This window comes from Lepidochelys kempii, chromosome 14 (genome assembly GCF_965140265.1).
Source record: "Lepidochelys kempii isolate rLepKem1 chromosome 14, rLepKem1.hap2, whole genome shotgun sequence".
In the NCBI taxonomy this organism is placed as follows: domain Eukaryota; kingdom Metazoa; phylum Chordata; order Testudines; family Cheloniidae; genus Lepidochelys; species Lepidochelys kempii.
Genome location: NC_133269.1, coordinates 40,755,891 through 40,772,276, shown reverse-complemented (window position 1 = coordinate 40,772,276; position 16,386 = coordinate 40,755,891). Strand labels below are relative to the sequence as shown.

General features: G+C 47.6%; 2 protein-coding genes across 2 annotated transcripts in view; both read right to left on the bottom strand.

Moving 5' to 3' along the window:
- The window catches only part of LOC140897524 (uncharacterized), a 122,471-nt gene that overhangs the window by 28,376 nt on the left and 77,709 nt on the right, over window positions 1-16,386 (bottom strand). Inside the window, 1 exon segment of the mRNA XM_073310241.1 lies at window positions 4,020-4,945. Within this exon segment, the coding sequence (XP_073166342.1) occupies window positions 4,020-4,945 (926 nt within the window).
- Window positions 1-16,386, bottom strand: part of LOC140897909 (uncharacterized) — an 80,008-nt gene that overhangs the window by 53,134 nt on the left and 10,488 nt on the right. The window contains exons 2-3 of the mRNA XM_073311171.1: window positions 10,618-10,744; window positions 9,849-9,998 (exon numbers count right to left, since the gene is read on the bottom strand). The gene's annotated coding sequence lies outside the window, so the exon portion shown is untranslated. The remainder of the gene's footprint in view (window positions 1-9,848; window positions 9,999-10,617; window positions 10,745-16,386) is intronic.

Sequence of the window (16,386 nt, the reverse complement as noted above, 5' to 3'; positions counted from 1 at the left end):
AGGAGGCGGTGGGGTTGTGAGGGATGCCTGGAGGCCATAAAGGGGAGGAGAATGGAGATTCAGAGTCCACAGCCTACACCCAGATCACAGAGGGTTCCTGGGGATCTGGAGCACTCCAGATTTAGGCACCCAAGTGGCAATTTTAAGCGCCACTGTGATCCACCAAACCCCCACCTGGCTGCCAACTAACACACACCTAAACTCACCGGGCACTGAAATTTTTGCTGTAAAATTGCACTGGGTATGCACACTGCTGCCTCAGGCAAGCCCCAGGTGCTGGTCTCACACCTAAGCCTCAATACGATCTCCCAACCAGCCAAAGATAGCTGGGGTCCTCCTGGCTCAGTTGTATAGACTCTGATTTCTAAGCCCTAAAGTTCAAGGCGTTGATCAACTCTCTGTGTCCAGCATTAAACAGCAATAGGTGGGTTCGGGGACAGTTTTAAACAGAGCCCTTGGTTTCACTCGGTGACTTGGCCAACACCTTCCATTCAAACTGAAAGTTTATTGATTAAACACAAGAAAAGAACAAGAAATCAAAATAGGCCAAAATCAAAGGCTATCAGCCAGGATGGGCAGGGATGGTGTCTCTCGCATGTTGGCCAGAAGCTGGGAATGAGCAACAGGGGATGGATCACTTGATGATTCCCTGTTCTGTTCATTCCCTCTGAGGCACCTGGCATTGGCCACTGTCAGAAGACAGGACACTGGGCTAGATGGACCTTTGGTCTGACCCAGTATGGCCGCTCTTATGTATGGCCTTTATCTGGAAACGGCAGTCGAGTGATTATGCAAAACAAACGTAGAGCTTATCGAAGGCTCTCTGCTTTTGGAGTCAAAATCTTAGAGTCTCTTGTTTTCAGGGCAACCCTTCTTTGCTGAAAAGGAGATGGTTAATTTTAGTCTCAGTCCTGATGGGAATGGCATGCATGTATCCTGTTCTGAACAGAGACAGACAGGGTGGAGGAGAGACAGGACAGAGAAGATGGGTGAAATATGGCTTTTGTGGATGTTTTTGGACTACTGGTTAGTTACAAGTGGATGCTTGATCTGGTTAGTTATGAACTGGTCAGGGCTGTCATCTGATGGCATCCTTTCTCCTTTGACAAGGCAGGTTTGGATGATTGCAATATACTTGACTTCAGGATTTGACAAGAAACCAAGAGAGCGAGGTAGGATGAGAGGAAAGAAACAGTGGGGCAGAAAATAACACAAGGGAAGGGAATACAATACAGGATCTCATGCACCTTCCTGGTGCTGGTAATTCCATCTCCCCACTGGTGGGCTGAGATCCGGACCTCACGATAATGTGATGACTTTCACTCACAGGTGAAAATAAAGTTCCCTAAACAAGAGCAAGTCCTTTAGACGAGTCGAGATGGGATGAAGTGCTGGCAGGTCGGGGGATGAGCTGGGGGAAGATGACATGAGGCGAAGCAAGCTGGGACGGGAGAAGAGAGCTGATCTTATTTCCAGTCTCTTTTTAAGATACCACTGAAGGGAAAAAAGTAAGAGGCAGGGTTCGTCTCCCTCATTATTTTGTCCACCAATTAGGCCTAATATCTGTCTCACCAATTTTGGCTTATTAACTTCCATCTCCACCTCTCCCGTTTTCACCCAGCATAATTTCAACACAGGCTTTGTATCGCATCAACTTTCCCTGTGTTGATTGGACTTAGTCTCTCTGGATGCTTCTTTTGCATCTGTTTAGAATGAATTCTGTTGAAAATAACTTGACCTACTTTTCACGGTGAACTCCTAAGTAGGCAAGAGTGATAGGCCAATTGTCACAACAGCCGTATTCATGATCAGATCTCCCCTAACTGCACCCAGAACAGCTGTTGCGAGGGGCACGACTCTCTTATAACTTTCAGCCTAGTGGTTAGAGCAGTTACCCAGGATGTGGGAGACCCCAGGCCAATTCCCCCCTCTGCCTGGGTGGGAAAAAAGGATTTGAATAGGGATCTCCCACCTTTCAGTACAGCTACCCCTAACACAGTGAGTTAGTGCAGATAATTCCCCCTGGATGCTGCCAGCTCCAGGGGGGCAGAGCTAAGGTTGCTTGGGCGTGTACCTTAACTCTGTATTGCCTGGTTTTCAGAAGGATTTTCCCCCCTGGACTCTGCCTTCTGGAAGGGCACAAGTTATCACCAGGCAGCCTTAGTCCTGTGTTAACAAAGTTTTTTGTCAGTGAATTTCCTAGCTTTTTGAACAGAAAGAGAAATATTGGAGGAGCAGTCATTTAGCGTGTTGATGTTCGCACCGATATTAACAGCGGATATGTTGCCGTTGCTAGAGAAGCACAAAAAGACCCAGCTTTTAAACAGTGCTTTACATCAGCAAACCCCAAAGAATGACCCCATTTTACAGATGGGAAACTGAGGCATGGGGAGCTGATGGGCCTTGCCCAAGGTCACCTAGCGGGCCGGGGCAGACCCAGGACTAGTCCCAGCCTGCTGGTTTCTCCACTAGGCCACATGGTCATTATGTGATTCCCAACTGCTCCGTGCATTTTGTGATAGTGGACTAGGGATAATGGTCGTGCTTTGAAATACTCGGAGTGCGTTATTGCAAACAGGGCAGGGGAGAGAAATCTCAGACATGGCCTCGGTCCCCAAATCTTGGCCGCTTTATGACATGCCTCTGACGGTAACTTTAAGCATGTGAGAAAAGGCTAGTGTCTCCCCGCCTCAAGCAACATACAGATGCCCCCCCCACACGCACACTGTTTCTAGCTCATTCTCCCCTGCCTGTCCCATTAAGCCATTAGTAGATAAGAAGCTACGCGTGCACTAAAATGGTGGGTAGCATAGGTGGTGGGCATCATAGGCTTCCCCTGGGGCAGCCACTGCCGCCCTGCCACCTGGACCGTGGGGGCCCCGCCTGTGCTCCGCCTCTTTCCATCACTGCTCCGCCCCTTCCTCAAGGTCCCCACCCTCTCCGCTGCGGGGCTGACTCCCGCCTCTCCTCCACCCCCTGACCCTCCCCACACAAGGCCCCCATGGCCCATGGACAAGGCCCCTAATCCCATGCGTAGGGGCACGGAAAGGGGTTCAGGCACCCCCAAGAGACAGCCCTCGCCCCAGATACCATCTTATATATGTGGGGCAGGGATGGGGGCAGAGACATCCCCAGAGGCACAAGGGTCACATGAGGCGGAGCATGGGGTGGAAATCAGACCCACCCCCTAGGGGGACAGGGAACCCCACATCCCTGCCCACATCCAAAGGTAGGGAGCGGGGATCAGACCCCTCCATTCCCCCTCACCCCCCAAGAAAGGCAGCCCCTATAGATCACAACACACATGGGAAGAGAGAATTTGATGCTGACAGACACCCCTGACTCTATTTCCCCCAACCCTCTCATTTCCCTCCCATATCCCCCTTCCCCTTCCCAGCTCTACCTCCCCCTGGCCCTTCTCCCCATCCCTACCACTCATCCTCATTTCTCCTCTCCCATAATCCCCCCCACACCCCCATGCTGCAGCACTGAGCTATCAAACATCTTCATCAAACACACCCAGTCCACCGGGAACCGCTGCACCAGCCTGTGGCCTCAGTCAATGGCGTCATCCCAGACGTTGTGTAGTGAAGTTCCCAAATCTGGCTCAATCCTGCAAAGCAGCCAATGTCCGGGATGGCCTCGGGGGCAGCACACCCTGCTGGGGCTTTTTTGTCCATAGCGGCAAGATGGCACCGTGCCACTTTTCAATAGAACGAATGGTGGATAGAAGGCCAGATCAGTGTGGGATTGTCATGTTTTGCACAAAGTCAAGCCACTTTATGCCTGTCTCCCCCATCCCTCCCCACTCAAAAATTCTCCTCCCCTGCCAGCAAGCATTCATATGTCTAATTTCTTCCCCTGCCCCCAACAAAAAAAATACTATTGATTGCATTCCCCCATCCCCATAACATTTTCCCTTCTCAGGACATCGAGGAAGTTTCTTCCCTGTATGGATTTGCTGATTCCAAACTAAACCAAAGCCCCGACTGCAACTGCTCCCGCATTCAAGATTTCAATCTCGTGTGGACTTTCTGATGTTTAATCAGATGCGAGTTCTGACTAAAGCTTCTCCCACAGTCGAGGCATTTATAGGGTCTTTCCCCCGTGTGTATTCTCCGGTGCGTAACTAGGTTGGAGCTCAGATTGAAGCTTTTCCCACAATCCAGGCATTTATAGGGTCTCTCTCCCGTGTGGGTTCTCTGGTGTCGAATGCAGGTTGAGCTGTCACTAAACCCTTTCCCGCATTCCGGGCATTTATAGGGTTTCTGCCCTGAATGGATTCTTCGATGCTTAATCAGGGCTGAGTTGTCGCTGAACATTTTCCCACATTCTGGGCATTGACAGTTTTTTTCTCCCGTGTGGATTTTTTGGTGCGTCGTCAGGTTTGAGCTCTGAATGAAACTCTTCCCACATTTGGTGCATTTGTGGGGTTTGTCTCCCGTGTGGATTCTCTGATGCACGACGAGGCTCGAGCTCCGATTGAAACTTTTCCCGCAGTCAAGGCATTTGTAGGGCCTCTCTCCCGTGTGCGTTCGTTGGTGCAGAATAAGGTTGGAGCTCTGATTGAAACTTTTCCCGCACTCCTGGCATTTATAGGGCTTCTCTCCCTGGTGGGGGGTCTGAGATCCACCAAGCTGTTTGCTCATATTGAATCGTCTCTCGCATTCGGTGGGTGGTTTTTTTTTCTCTCTTGTATGGGTTCTCTGCTGCACTGAGGTTTCCAGGATGTCCTTTCCACCTCTACTAGAACTAATGAATTGACACCCTTTCTTCCCTGGCTGCTTTCCTGACCTGTGCTGACTCTCAGAGGCTTTTCCCTGCTCAAGACTTGATGCAATGTCTTCTTTGGAGCATCTGGATGATGCCCCATGGGGTTCTGGCTCCTTACAGCCTGCCTGCCGTGGATTCTCTTCCTCATCCTCTTTCACCATCCTGTCGCTCGCTGGAGTAAAGAGAGAGAACCCGGACAGGAGTCATCCCCTCTGCCGGGATGAAAGGAAAGAAAGGGGCATAGCAAAGAGGAGAGACACAGCACAGTAATGGTTGGGGAGACTGAGAAAGGTAAAAAAATTGACCTATGTGTAAATTTTCCTTCTCTGAAGTGTAAAGAGGGCACATGGAGCTCTCTGATTCATTACAGCCAGGATATTCCTCCTCGTCTTTCAAACATGGAGTGTCCTCTGTCCCCTCCCCACAAATCCACCCCATTATTTCTCTCTAGCTTCACAATATAGTGTCTGCAGGGGTGTGTGTGTGTAACAGAAATGAAGGCTTATCCCACCTACCAGGGATGGTCTAGGTTTACTTGGTCCTGCCTCAGGACAGGGGGCTGGACCTGATGACTTCTCGAGGTCTCCTCCAGCCCTACATTTCTCTGATTCCTTCCAGCAGCGGTGAGGCACTGGGGAGCTATAGAAGCAGTCAGTTCTCTGAACAGCGCTGCCTCATGACACTGCAGTGTGAAGCTAGTGAGAGAGATGAATAACACAGCAATGAAAAGAGAAGCCTGCAGGCCTGGAAGAGGAAGTGGAATAACCCAGTGGTAACAGATCACGGAACAGCAGGTGCACACAAGGGAGAAATAGGATTCTGTCATGCACACGCTCAGGGGGAAGTAAATTTGGGGAGGGAGATCCTGCCAGCTGTCCTTTAGGATGGGTGAGGCGCTGCGAGTGTCATGGGGCATGGGTAAGGCCCTACCAAATTCACGGTCCATTTGGTCATTTTAACGGTCATAGGATTTTTAAAATGGTAAATGTCATGATTTCAGCTATTTAAATCTGAAATTTCACGGTGCTGCAATTGTAGGGGTCCTGACCCCAAAAGGTGCAGTGAGGAGGATGGAAGGTTATTGTAGGGGGGGTTGCGGTGCTGCTACCCGCACTTCTGTGCGGCTGCTGATGGTAGGGCGGACTTCAGAGCTGGGTGCCCAGCGAACAACTGACACTCTCCAGCCACGCAGCTCTGAAGGCGTGCAGAAGTAAGGGTGGCAGAACTGCAGAGTCTCAATGCATGGATGAGATGGATGGTGTAGGGAGGAGGGGTTTAGATTTATTAGGAAGTGGGGAAACTTTGGGGAAAGGGGGAGCCTATACCGGAAGGATGGGCTCCACCTAAACCCAAATGGAACCAGATTGCTGACACTTAACATTAAAAAGGTCTTAGAACAGTTTTTAAACTAAGGGCTGGGGGAAAGCCGACAGGTGCGGAGGAGAGCATGGTTCGGACATCCCTTAGGGGAGGATCTACTCATAGAGGCTCTCTATGTCCTAGTGAGGATGAGAGGATGGAAAGTGATAAAATAAATGCAGGTTCTGATCAGAAACAGTCAAATAAAAAAGAGTCCCATTCAATTACAATGTGTAATGGCAGACAGCTAAAAGGAGATAAGTTTTTAAAGTGCTTATATACCAACGCTAGAAGTCTAAATAAGATGGGTGAACTAGAGTGCCTCATATTAAGTGAGGATATTGATCTAATAGGCATCACAGAAACTTGGTGGAATGAGGATAATCAATGGGATACAGGAATACCAGGGCACAAAATATATTGGAAGGACAGAACAGGTCGTCCTGGTGGGGGAGTGGCATTATATGTGAAAGAAAGCATAGAATCAAATGAAGTAAAAATCGTAAATGAATGAAACTGTACCATAGAATCTCTATGGATAAAAATTCCATGCTCGAATAATAAGAATATAGCAGTAGGGCAATATTACTGACCTCCTGACCAGGATGGTGATAGTGACTGTGAAATGCTCAAGGAGATTAGAGAGGCTATTAAAATAAAAAACTCAATAATAATAGTGGGGGATTTCAATTATCCCCATATTGACTGGGTACATGTCACCTCAGGACGGGATGCAGAGAGAAAGTTTCTTGACACCTTCAAGGACTGCTTCTTGGAGCAGCTGGTCCTGGAACCCACCAGAGGAGAGGCAATTCTTGATTTAGTCCTAAGTAGAGCTTAGGATCTGGTCCAAGAGGTGAATATAGCTGGACTGCTTCGTAATAGTGACCATAATATAATTCAATTTAATATCCCTGGGGCAGGAAAAACACCACAGCAGCCCAACACTGTAGCATTTAATTTAAGAAAGGGGAACTACACAAAAATGAGAAGGTTAGTTAAACAGAAATTAACGGGGCACAGCACCAAACGTGAAATCTCTGCAAGCTGCGTGGAAACTTTTTAAAGACGCCATAATAGAGGCTCAAAGTAAATGTATACCCCAAATTAGAAAACATAAAAAGAGAACCAAACAAGAGCCACCATGGCTAAACAACAAAGTAAAAGAAGGAGTGAGAGGCAAAATTGCATTCTTTAAAATGTGGAAGTTAACTCTTAGTGGGGGAAATAAAAGGAGCATAAACACTGGCAAATGAAGTGTAAAAATAGAATTAGGAAGGCCAAACAAGAATTTGAGGAACAGTTAGCCAAAGACTGAAAAATAATAGAAACATTTTTTTTTAAGTACATGAGAAGCCGGAAGCCTGCTAAACAACCGGTGGGGCCGCTGGACGATCAAGATGCTAAAGGAGCATTCAAGGACGATACGGCCATTGCAGAGAAACTAAATGAATTCTTTGCATGGGTCTTCACGGCAGAAGAGGTGAGGGAGATTCCCAAACCTGAGCCATTCTTTTTAGGTGACAGATCTGAGGAACTGTCTCAGATTGAGGTGTCATTAGAGGAGGTTTTGGAACAAATTGATCAATTAAACAGCAATAAGTCACCGGGACCAGATGGGATTCCCCCAGGTGTTCTTAAGGAACTCAAATGTGAAATTGCAGAACTACTAGGTGTGGTATGTAACTTATCGTTTAAATCTGCTTCTGTACCAGATGACTAGAGCAGTGGTTCCCAACCTTGTTCCGCGGCTTGTGCGGGGAAAGCCCCTGGCGGGCCGGGCCGGTTTGTTTACCTGTCGTGTCCGCAGGTTCGGCCGATCGCGGCTCCCAGTGGCCGCGGTTCACTGTTCCAGGCCAATGGAAGCTGCTGGAAGCAGCGTGGGCCGAGGGATGTACTTGCTGCCGCTTCCAGCAGCTCCCATTGGCCTGGAGCAGCGAACTGCGGCCACTGGGAGCCGCGATTGGCCAAACCTGCGGACGCGACAGGTAAACAAACCGCCCCGGCCCGCCAGGGGCTTTCCCCGCACAAGCGGCGGAACAAGTTTGGGAACCACTGGATGAGAGGATGGCTAATATGACGCCAATTTTTAAAAAGGGCTCCAGAGTGAGCATGTGGCCCAAGGGGATCCAGCGGATATAATGTACTTAGATTGCCAGAAAGCCTTTGACAAAGTCCCTCACCAAAGGCTCTTACGCAAAGTAAGCTGCCACAGGATCAGAGGGAATGTTCTCTCATGGATTGGTAACTGGTTAAAAGATAGGAAACCAAGGGTAGGTATAAATGGTCAGTTTTCAGAATGGAGAGAGGTAAATAGCGGTGTCCCCCAGGGGCCTGTTCTGGGACCAGTCCTATTCAGCATATTCATAAATGATCTGGAAAAAGGGGTAAACAGTGAGGTGGCAAAATTTGCAGATGATACAAAATTACTAAAGATAGTTAAGACCCAGGCAGACTGCGAAGAGCTACAAAAGGATCTCTCAAAACTGGGTGACTGGGCAACAAAATGGCTGATGACATTTTATGTTGATAAATGCAAAGTAATGCACATTGGAAAGCATAATCCCAACTATACATATAAAATGATGGGGTCGAAATGAGCTGTTACTACTCAGAAAAGAGATCTTGGAGTCATTGTGGAGAGTTCTCTGAAAACATCCACTCAATGTGCAGCGGCAGTCAAAAAAGCGAACAGAATGTTGTGAATAATTAAGAAAGGGATAGATAATAGGACAGAAAATATCATGTTGCCTCTATATAAATCCATGGTACGCCCACATCGTGAATACTGTGTGTAGATGTGGTTGCCCCATCTCAAAAAAGAGATACTGGAATTGGAAAAGGTTAGAAAAGGGCAACAAAAATGATTAGGGGTATGGAATGGCTTCTGTATGAGGAAAAGATTAATAAGACTGGGACTTTTCAGCTTAGAAAAGAGATGGCTAAGGGGAGATATGATTGAGGTCTATAAAATCATGACTGGTGTAGAGAAAGTAGATAAGGAAGTGCTGTTTACTACTTCTCATAACACACGAACTAGGGGTCCCCCAATGAAATTAATAGGCAGCAGGTTTAAAACCAATAAAAGGAAGTATTTCTTCACACAATGCACAGTTAACCTGTGGAACTCCTTTCCAGAGGATGTTGTGAAGGCCAAGACCATAAGAGGGTTCAAAAAAGAACTAGATACATTCATGGAGGATAGGTCCATCAATGGCTATTAGCCAGGATGGGCAGGAATAGTGTCCCTAGCCTCTGTTTGCCAGAAGCTGGGACTGGGTGACAGGGGATGGATCACTTGATGATTCTCTGTTCTGTTCATTCCCTCTGGGGCACCTGGCACGGGCCACTGTACGAAGACAGGATCCTGGGCTAGATGGACCTTTGGTCTGACCCAGTAGGGCCATTCTTTTGTTCTTAATGCCGTGACCCCCCCTAAAATAACCTTGTGATGCCCCCCTGTGTCAGGACCCCCAATTTGAGGAAGGCTGGTCTCCCCTGGGAAATCTGTATAATATAAGGTAAAAGCACACAAAAGTGCAGATTTCATGTCGGGAGACCAGATTTCATGGTCCGTGACGCGTTTTTCATGGCCGTGAATTTGGTAGGGCCCTACTCATGGGGATATGACACCTCCTACCTACAGCCCTGACCTGGGTGAGATGAGAAAGAACTGGGGGAGCTCGCTCACAAACCCCGCTTTTGCCTTCACTTACCAGGCTGTTTCTGTGTCAGTCTCCCTGATTCCTCACCTGGGCAGGCGCCTCTCCGGATCTGCCTTCTCTCAGGTGCTTGGAGATCTGGGACTCACGGCTCCTTCCCTTGTTGCAAACGGAAGATCAGGTCAGGTTTGGGAAGGGGCAGTCCTGCTCAAGGGGCAAAATCTGGGCGTGTCATGCATTGGGAGAGGATTTGTCACAAAGAAAATCCCTTTCATTTTTAACCTGACCCTGGGCTGTACTAGGGGGATGTGAAATCTGAACAGATGGGAACATGGTCACTGAGTCACCATGGGAGAAGCAGACAACGGTGGGAGGAACGAGTTATGTCCTCAGCAGGACTTTCCAGGATCTGTGCGCCTGGGGAGGCCTTACTGACGCACACACAGCTCTGGTGTTACAAATCTGTCTCTTTCTGAACCAGCAGAGCCCAGAGCCCCTCCCCACGGATGGAGCTAGTCCCAGGAAGGGAGGGGAACAGAGATGCTGAGTGTGTGTGAGTGAGACTTAATACAGGCAGGTCAACACGCTGCTTCAGGGCATAAATCCAAAACTAGAGGGATGAGAATGAATTAGCAGCTCCCTAGTATCTCTCAATCCCGCATTCATGGGAGGTGGCGTGGAGGTAAAAGTGTCTCTCATGCTGGATCGTGAGACCATGGAGCCCATTCCCATGAAGTCAAACTGAGCAGGAAAGAACCTGACCTGCCTGGGCAAACCATGGACCCCACGGCTTCTAATAATTGAGGGGACGGAAATCCCTTACCCAGTGAGGTCACCGTCTCATAGTTCTCCTGCATGACGTCCCTATAGAGGGCTCTCTGGGTGGGGTCCAGCAGAGCCCCCTGCCCCTGGGTGAAATACACAGCCACCTCCTCGAAGGTCACCGGCCCCTGAAACAGCAAGAGACCCCCACTCAGCACCTGCTGCCCCAGCCACAATCCCACTAGTCACAGTGGAGGAGGGCCGATAAAATGGAAGCTCTGGGGGGTCTCAGAGGAGCAGAATCCCACCCCCATCCTGCTCAGAGCAGCCAGGAGGCTTCAGGGTGGGGAGAAGGGGAGAGCTCCTTGTCCCTCCCAGCCGATGGAGGAGAGCAGGGGCCCTCCCGTTTATCACACACTTACTAGCCAGAGGCTGATACAGGAGATGGAGCTCCTCAGTGGGGTCGAGGGACATGAATCCCAACCCCTTTCCCATTCCCAGTAGCTGGGGGTGAGGGGACGGGGCCTCACCACTGAGTGCCCCCTTCGTATTTCACAGCAGCCCCTGGCTAGTAGGTTCAGGCTCCAACACCAGGACTCTGGTCCGTTTTCCCAGCCCCATCCAGAGGGGTTGTTGCCTGTTCCAGCAATAGGAGAATTTCTACCTTCCCCCCCAAAGGGCCTGTTCTGAAAATCGGGTCCCAGGCAGAACGCGTCCCAGGTGGCTTGTCACACCCTGTCCCCCTCCCTTCCTCTTCCAGCGTATTTCCTACCCCTTCCCTTCTAGCTCACACCCACCAGCAGCTCCCAGAAAACCCCGCACCTAAGCCGGCCCTGCTGCAGCCAGTTCTCCTCCTCAGGGGATGGGGAAGAGGCGGGCGACCAGCAGCAAAACCACCCCTGAGCTCGGAAACCTTACTTCCCCTTCACCCTCACCCTCACCCTGAGGATTCCTTGGGCGACACGGCCTCCAGGGACCCCTTGGAGACGGCTGCTCCGTCTGGCACCAGCGTGCCAATGCCCCTGGCAAGAAGACCCCCTCCCCCGTCTCCTGATACACCCGCTACAGAATTCGGTGCTGAAATGCTCCTTCTCCTCGTACCACAGCGAAAAGTCCTCCCCGCCCGCTCCGGCTCACCCCTCCACCCTTCAGCACAGCTGCGCCCGATGCAACGAATGCAGCTGGAGAGCGTGCAGAACACGGCTGGAACTCAAAGAGGTGGAACACCACACAAACAGTGGCATGACCGCTTAGCCCCTCCTCTTGTCCATTTATTATGGCAACATATCACTGAGCCACCCCCAGAAGCTATTTAAGAACATAAGAATGGCCCTACTGGGTCAGACCAAAGGTTCATCTAGCCCAGTGTCCTGTCTTCAGACAGTGGCCAGTGCCAGGTGCCCCAGAGGATGAACAGAACAGGGAATCATCAAGTGATCCATCCCCTGTCACCCAGTCCCAGCTTCTGGCAAACAGAGGCTAGGGACACAATCCCCGCCCATCCTGGCTAATAGCCATTGATGGACCTATCCTCCATGAATTTATCTAGCTCTTTCTTGAACCCTCTTATGGTCTTGGCCTTCACAACATCCTCTGGAAAGGAGTTCCACAGGTTGACTGTGCGATGTATGAAGAAATACTTCCTTTTATTTGTTTTAAACCTGCTGCCTATAAATTTCATTGGGGGACCCCTAGTTCTTGTGTTATGAGAAGTTGTAAACAACACTTCCTTATCTACTTTCTCTACACTAGTCATGATTTTATAGACCTCAATCATATCCCCCCCTTTAGCCATCTCTTTTCCAAGCTGAAAAGTCCCAGTCTTATTAATCTCTCCTCATACGGAAGCCACTCCATACCTCTAATAATTTTGGTTGCCCTTTTCTGAACCTTTTTCAATACCAAGGTATCTTTTTTGAGATGGGACGACCACATCAGCACACAGTATTCAAGATGTGGGCGTACCATGGATTTATATAGAGGCAACATTATATTTTCTGTCCTATTCTCTATCATTTTCTTAATTATTCCCAGCATTCTATTCGCTTTTTTGACTGCTGCTGCACATTGAGTGGATGTTTTCAGAGAACTATCCACAATGACTCCAAGATCTCTTTCTTGAGTGGGAACAGCTCATTTCGACCCCATAATTTTATATGTATAGTTGGGATTATGTTTTCCAATGTGCATTACTTTGCATTTATCAACATTAAATTTCATCTGCCATTTTGTTGTCCAGTCACCCAGTTTTGAGAGATCCTTATGGAGCTCTCCACAGTCTGCCTGGGTCTTAACTATCTTTAGTAATTTTGTATCATTTGCAAATTTTGCCACCTCACTGTTTACCCCTTTTTCCAGATCTTTTATGAATATGTTGAATAGGACTTGTCCCAGAACAGACCGCTGGGGGACACCGCTATTTACCTCTCTCCATTCTGAAAACTGACCATTTATACCTACCCTTTGTTTCCTATCTTTTAACCAGTTATCAATCCACGAGGGCAACTTCCCTCTGATCCTGTGGCAGCTTACTTTGCGTAAGAGCCTTTGGTGGGACAAAGGGACTTTGTCAAAAGCTTTCTGAAAATCTAAGTACACTATATCCACTGCATACCCTTGGGCCACACGCTTGTTGACCCCCTCAAAGAAACCTAGTAGATTGGTGAGGCATGATTTTCCTTTACTAAAACCATGTTGGCTCTTCCTCAACAAATTATGTTCATCTATATTTCTGACAAAATTGTTCTTGATTATAGTTTCAACCAGTTTGCCCGGTACTGAAGTCAGGCTTACAGGCCTGTAATTGCCGGGATCACATCTGGAGCCCTTTTTAAAAATTGGCTCACATTAGCTATCCTCTAGTCATCTGGTACAGAAGCTGATTTAAATGATACGTTACAGACTACAGTCAAAACAACGAGGAGTCCTAACAAATTTATTTGGGCATAAAATTTCGTGGGCTAGAACCCACTTCATCAAATGCATGGAGTGGAAAATACAGGAGCAGGTATAAATACACAGCACATGAAAAGATGTGCCAGCAATGCCCCTCTGCCTTGTCCATTGGCCAAACCTGACAGTCTCTATGCAAAAGAATAAATGGACACAAATCTGACATCAGGAATTATAACATTAAGAAACCAGTAGGAGAGCACTTCAATCTCCCTGGACACTCAATAGCAGACCTAAAAGTGGCAATTCTTCAACAAAAAAACTTCAAAAACAGACTCCAACGCGAAACTGCAGAACTGGAATTAATTTTCAAACTGCACACCATCAAATTAGGCCTGAATAAAGACTGGGAGTGGTTGGGTTATTACAAAACCTAATTTCCCCCATACTAATTTCCCACTACTGTTACTCACACCTTCTTGATCGACAGAGCCAGAAGAGTACCCAGAAGTCACCTACTACAGGACAGGCCCAATAAAGAAAATAACAGAACGCCACTAGCCATCACCTTCAGCCCCCAACTAAAACCTCTCCAACGCATCATCAAGGATCTACAACCTATTCTGAAGGACGACCCATCACTCTCACAGATCTTGGGAGACAGGCCAGTCCTTGCCTACAGACAGCCCCCCAACCTGAAGCAAATACTCACCAGCAACCACACACCATACAACAGAACCACTAACCCAGGAACCTATCCTTGCAACAAAGCCCGTTGCCAACTGTGCCCACATATCTATTCAGGGGACACCATCATAGGGCCTAATCACATCAGCCACACTATCAGAGGCTCATTCACCTGCACATCTACCAATGTGATATATGCCATCATGTGCCAGCAATGCCTCTCTGCCATGTACATTGGTCAAACTGGACAGTCTCTATGTAAAAGAATAAATGGACACAAATCAGACGTCAAGAATTATAACATTCAAAAACCAGTCAGAGAGCACTTTAATCTCTTTGGACACTCGATTACAGACCTAAAAGTGGCAATTCTTCAACAAAAAAACTTCAAAAACAGACTCCAACGAGAGACTGCTGAATTGGAATTAATTTGCAAACTGGATACAATTAACTTAGGCTTGAATAAAGACTGGGAGTGGATGGGTCATTACACAAAGTAAAACTATTTCCCCATATTTATCTGCCCCCCCCACCCCCACCCCCATTGTTCCTCAGACATTCTTGTCAACTGCTGGAAATGGCCCACCTTGATTATCACTACAAAAGGTCCCCCTCAACCCGCTCTCCTGCTCGTAATAGCTCACCTTGCCTGATCACTCTCGTTACAGTGTGTATGGTAACACCCATTGTTTCATGTTCTCTGTGTAGATAAATCTCCCCACTGTATTTTCCACTGAATGCATCCGATGAAGTGAGCTGTAGCTCACGAAAGCTTATGCTCAAATAAATTTGTTAGTCTCTAAGGTGCCACAAGTCCCCCTTTTCTTTTTGTGGATACAGACTAACACGGCTGCTACTCTGAAACCTGTCACACCTTCTTGTCAACTGTTTGAAATGGGCCACTCTCATTACCACTACAAAAGTGATTTTTCCTTCCTTGGTATCCTACTGTTAATTGAGTTGTCTCGTTAGACTGACCTCCCACTTGGTAAGGCAACTCCCACCTTCTCATGTGCTGTGTTTTTATACCTGCTACTGTATTTTCCACTCCATGCATCTGATGAAGTGGATTCTAGCCCACGAAAGCTTATGTCCAGATAAATTTGTTAGTCTCTAAGGTGCCACAAGGACTCCTTGTCATTTTTGCTCATACAGACTAACATGGCTACCACTCTGAAACCAGACTAGAGTCAGTGGTTCTGCAATTTCACATTTGAGTTCCTTCAGACCTCTTGGGTGAATCCCATCTGGTCCTGGTAACTTATTGCTGTTTAATTTACCAATTTGTTGCAAAACCTCCTCTAATGATACCTCAATCTGGGACAGTTCCTCAGATCTGTCACCTAAAAGAATGGCTCAGGTTTGGGAATCTCCCTCACCTCTTCTGCTGTGAAGACTCATGCAAAGAATTAATTTAGTTTCTCTGCAATGGCCGTATCGTCCTTGAGTGCTCCTTTAGCATCTTGATCGTCCAGCGGCCCCACCGGTTGTTTAGCAGGCTTCCGGCTTCTCATGTACTTAAAAAACATTTTGCTATTTCTTTTTGAGTCTTTGGCTAACTGTTCCTCAAATTCTTTTTCGGCTTTCCTAATTCTATTTTTACATTTCATTTGCCAGTGTTTATCTCCTTTCTATTTTCCTCACTAGGATTTAACTTCCATGTTTAAAGGATGCCTTTTTGCCTCTCACTGTTTCTTTTATTTGTTGTTTAGCCACGGTGGCTCTTGTTTGGTTCTCTTACTGTGTTTTTTAATTTGGGGTATACATTTACTTTGAGCCTCTATTATGGTGTCTTTAAAAAGTTTCCACGCAGCTTGCAGAGATTTCAGTTTTGGCACTGTACCCTTTAATTTCTGTTTAACTAACCTTCTCATTTTTGTGTAGTTCCCCTTTCTTAAATTAAATGCTACAGTGTTGGGCTGCTGTGGTGTTTTTCCTGCCACAGGGATGTTAAATTGAATTATATTATGGTCACTATTACGAAGCAGTCCAGCTATATTCACCTCTTGGACCAGATCCTAAGCTCTACTTAGGACTAAATCAAGAATTGCCTCTCCTCTGGTGGGTTCCAGGACCAGCTGTTCCAAGAAGCAGTCCTTGAAGGTGTCAAGAAACTTTCTCTCTGCATCCCGTCCTGAGGTGACATGTACCCAGTCAATATGGGGATAATTGAAATCCCCCACTATTATTATTGAGTTTTTTATTTTAATAGCCTCTCTAATCTCCCTGAGCATTTCACAGTCACTATCAC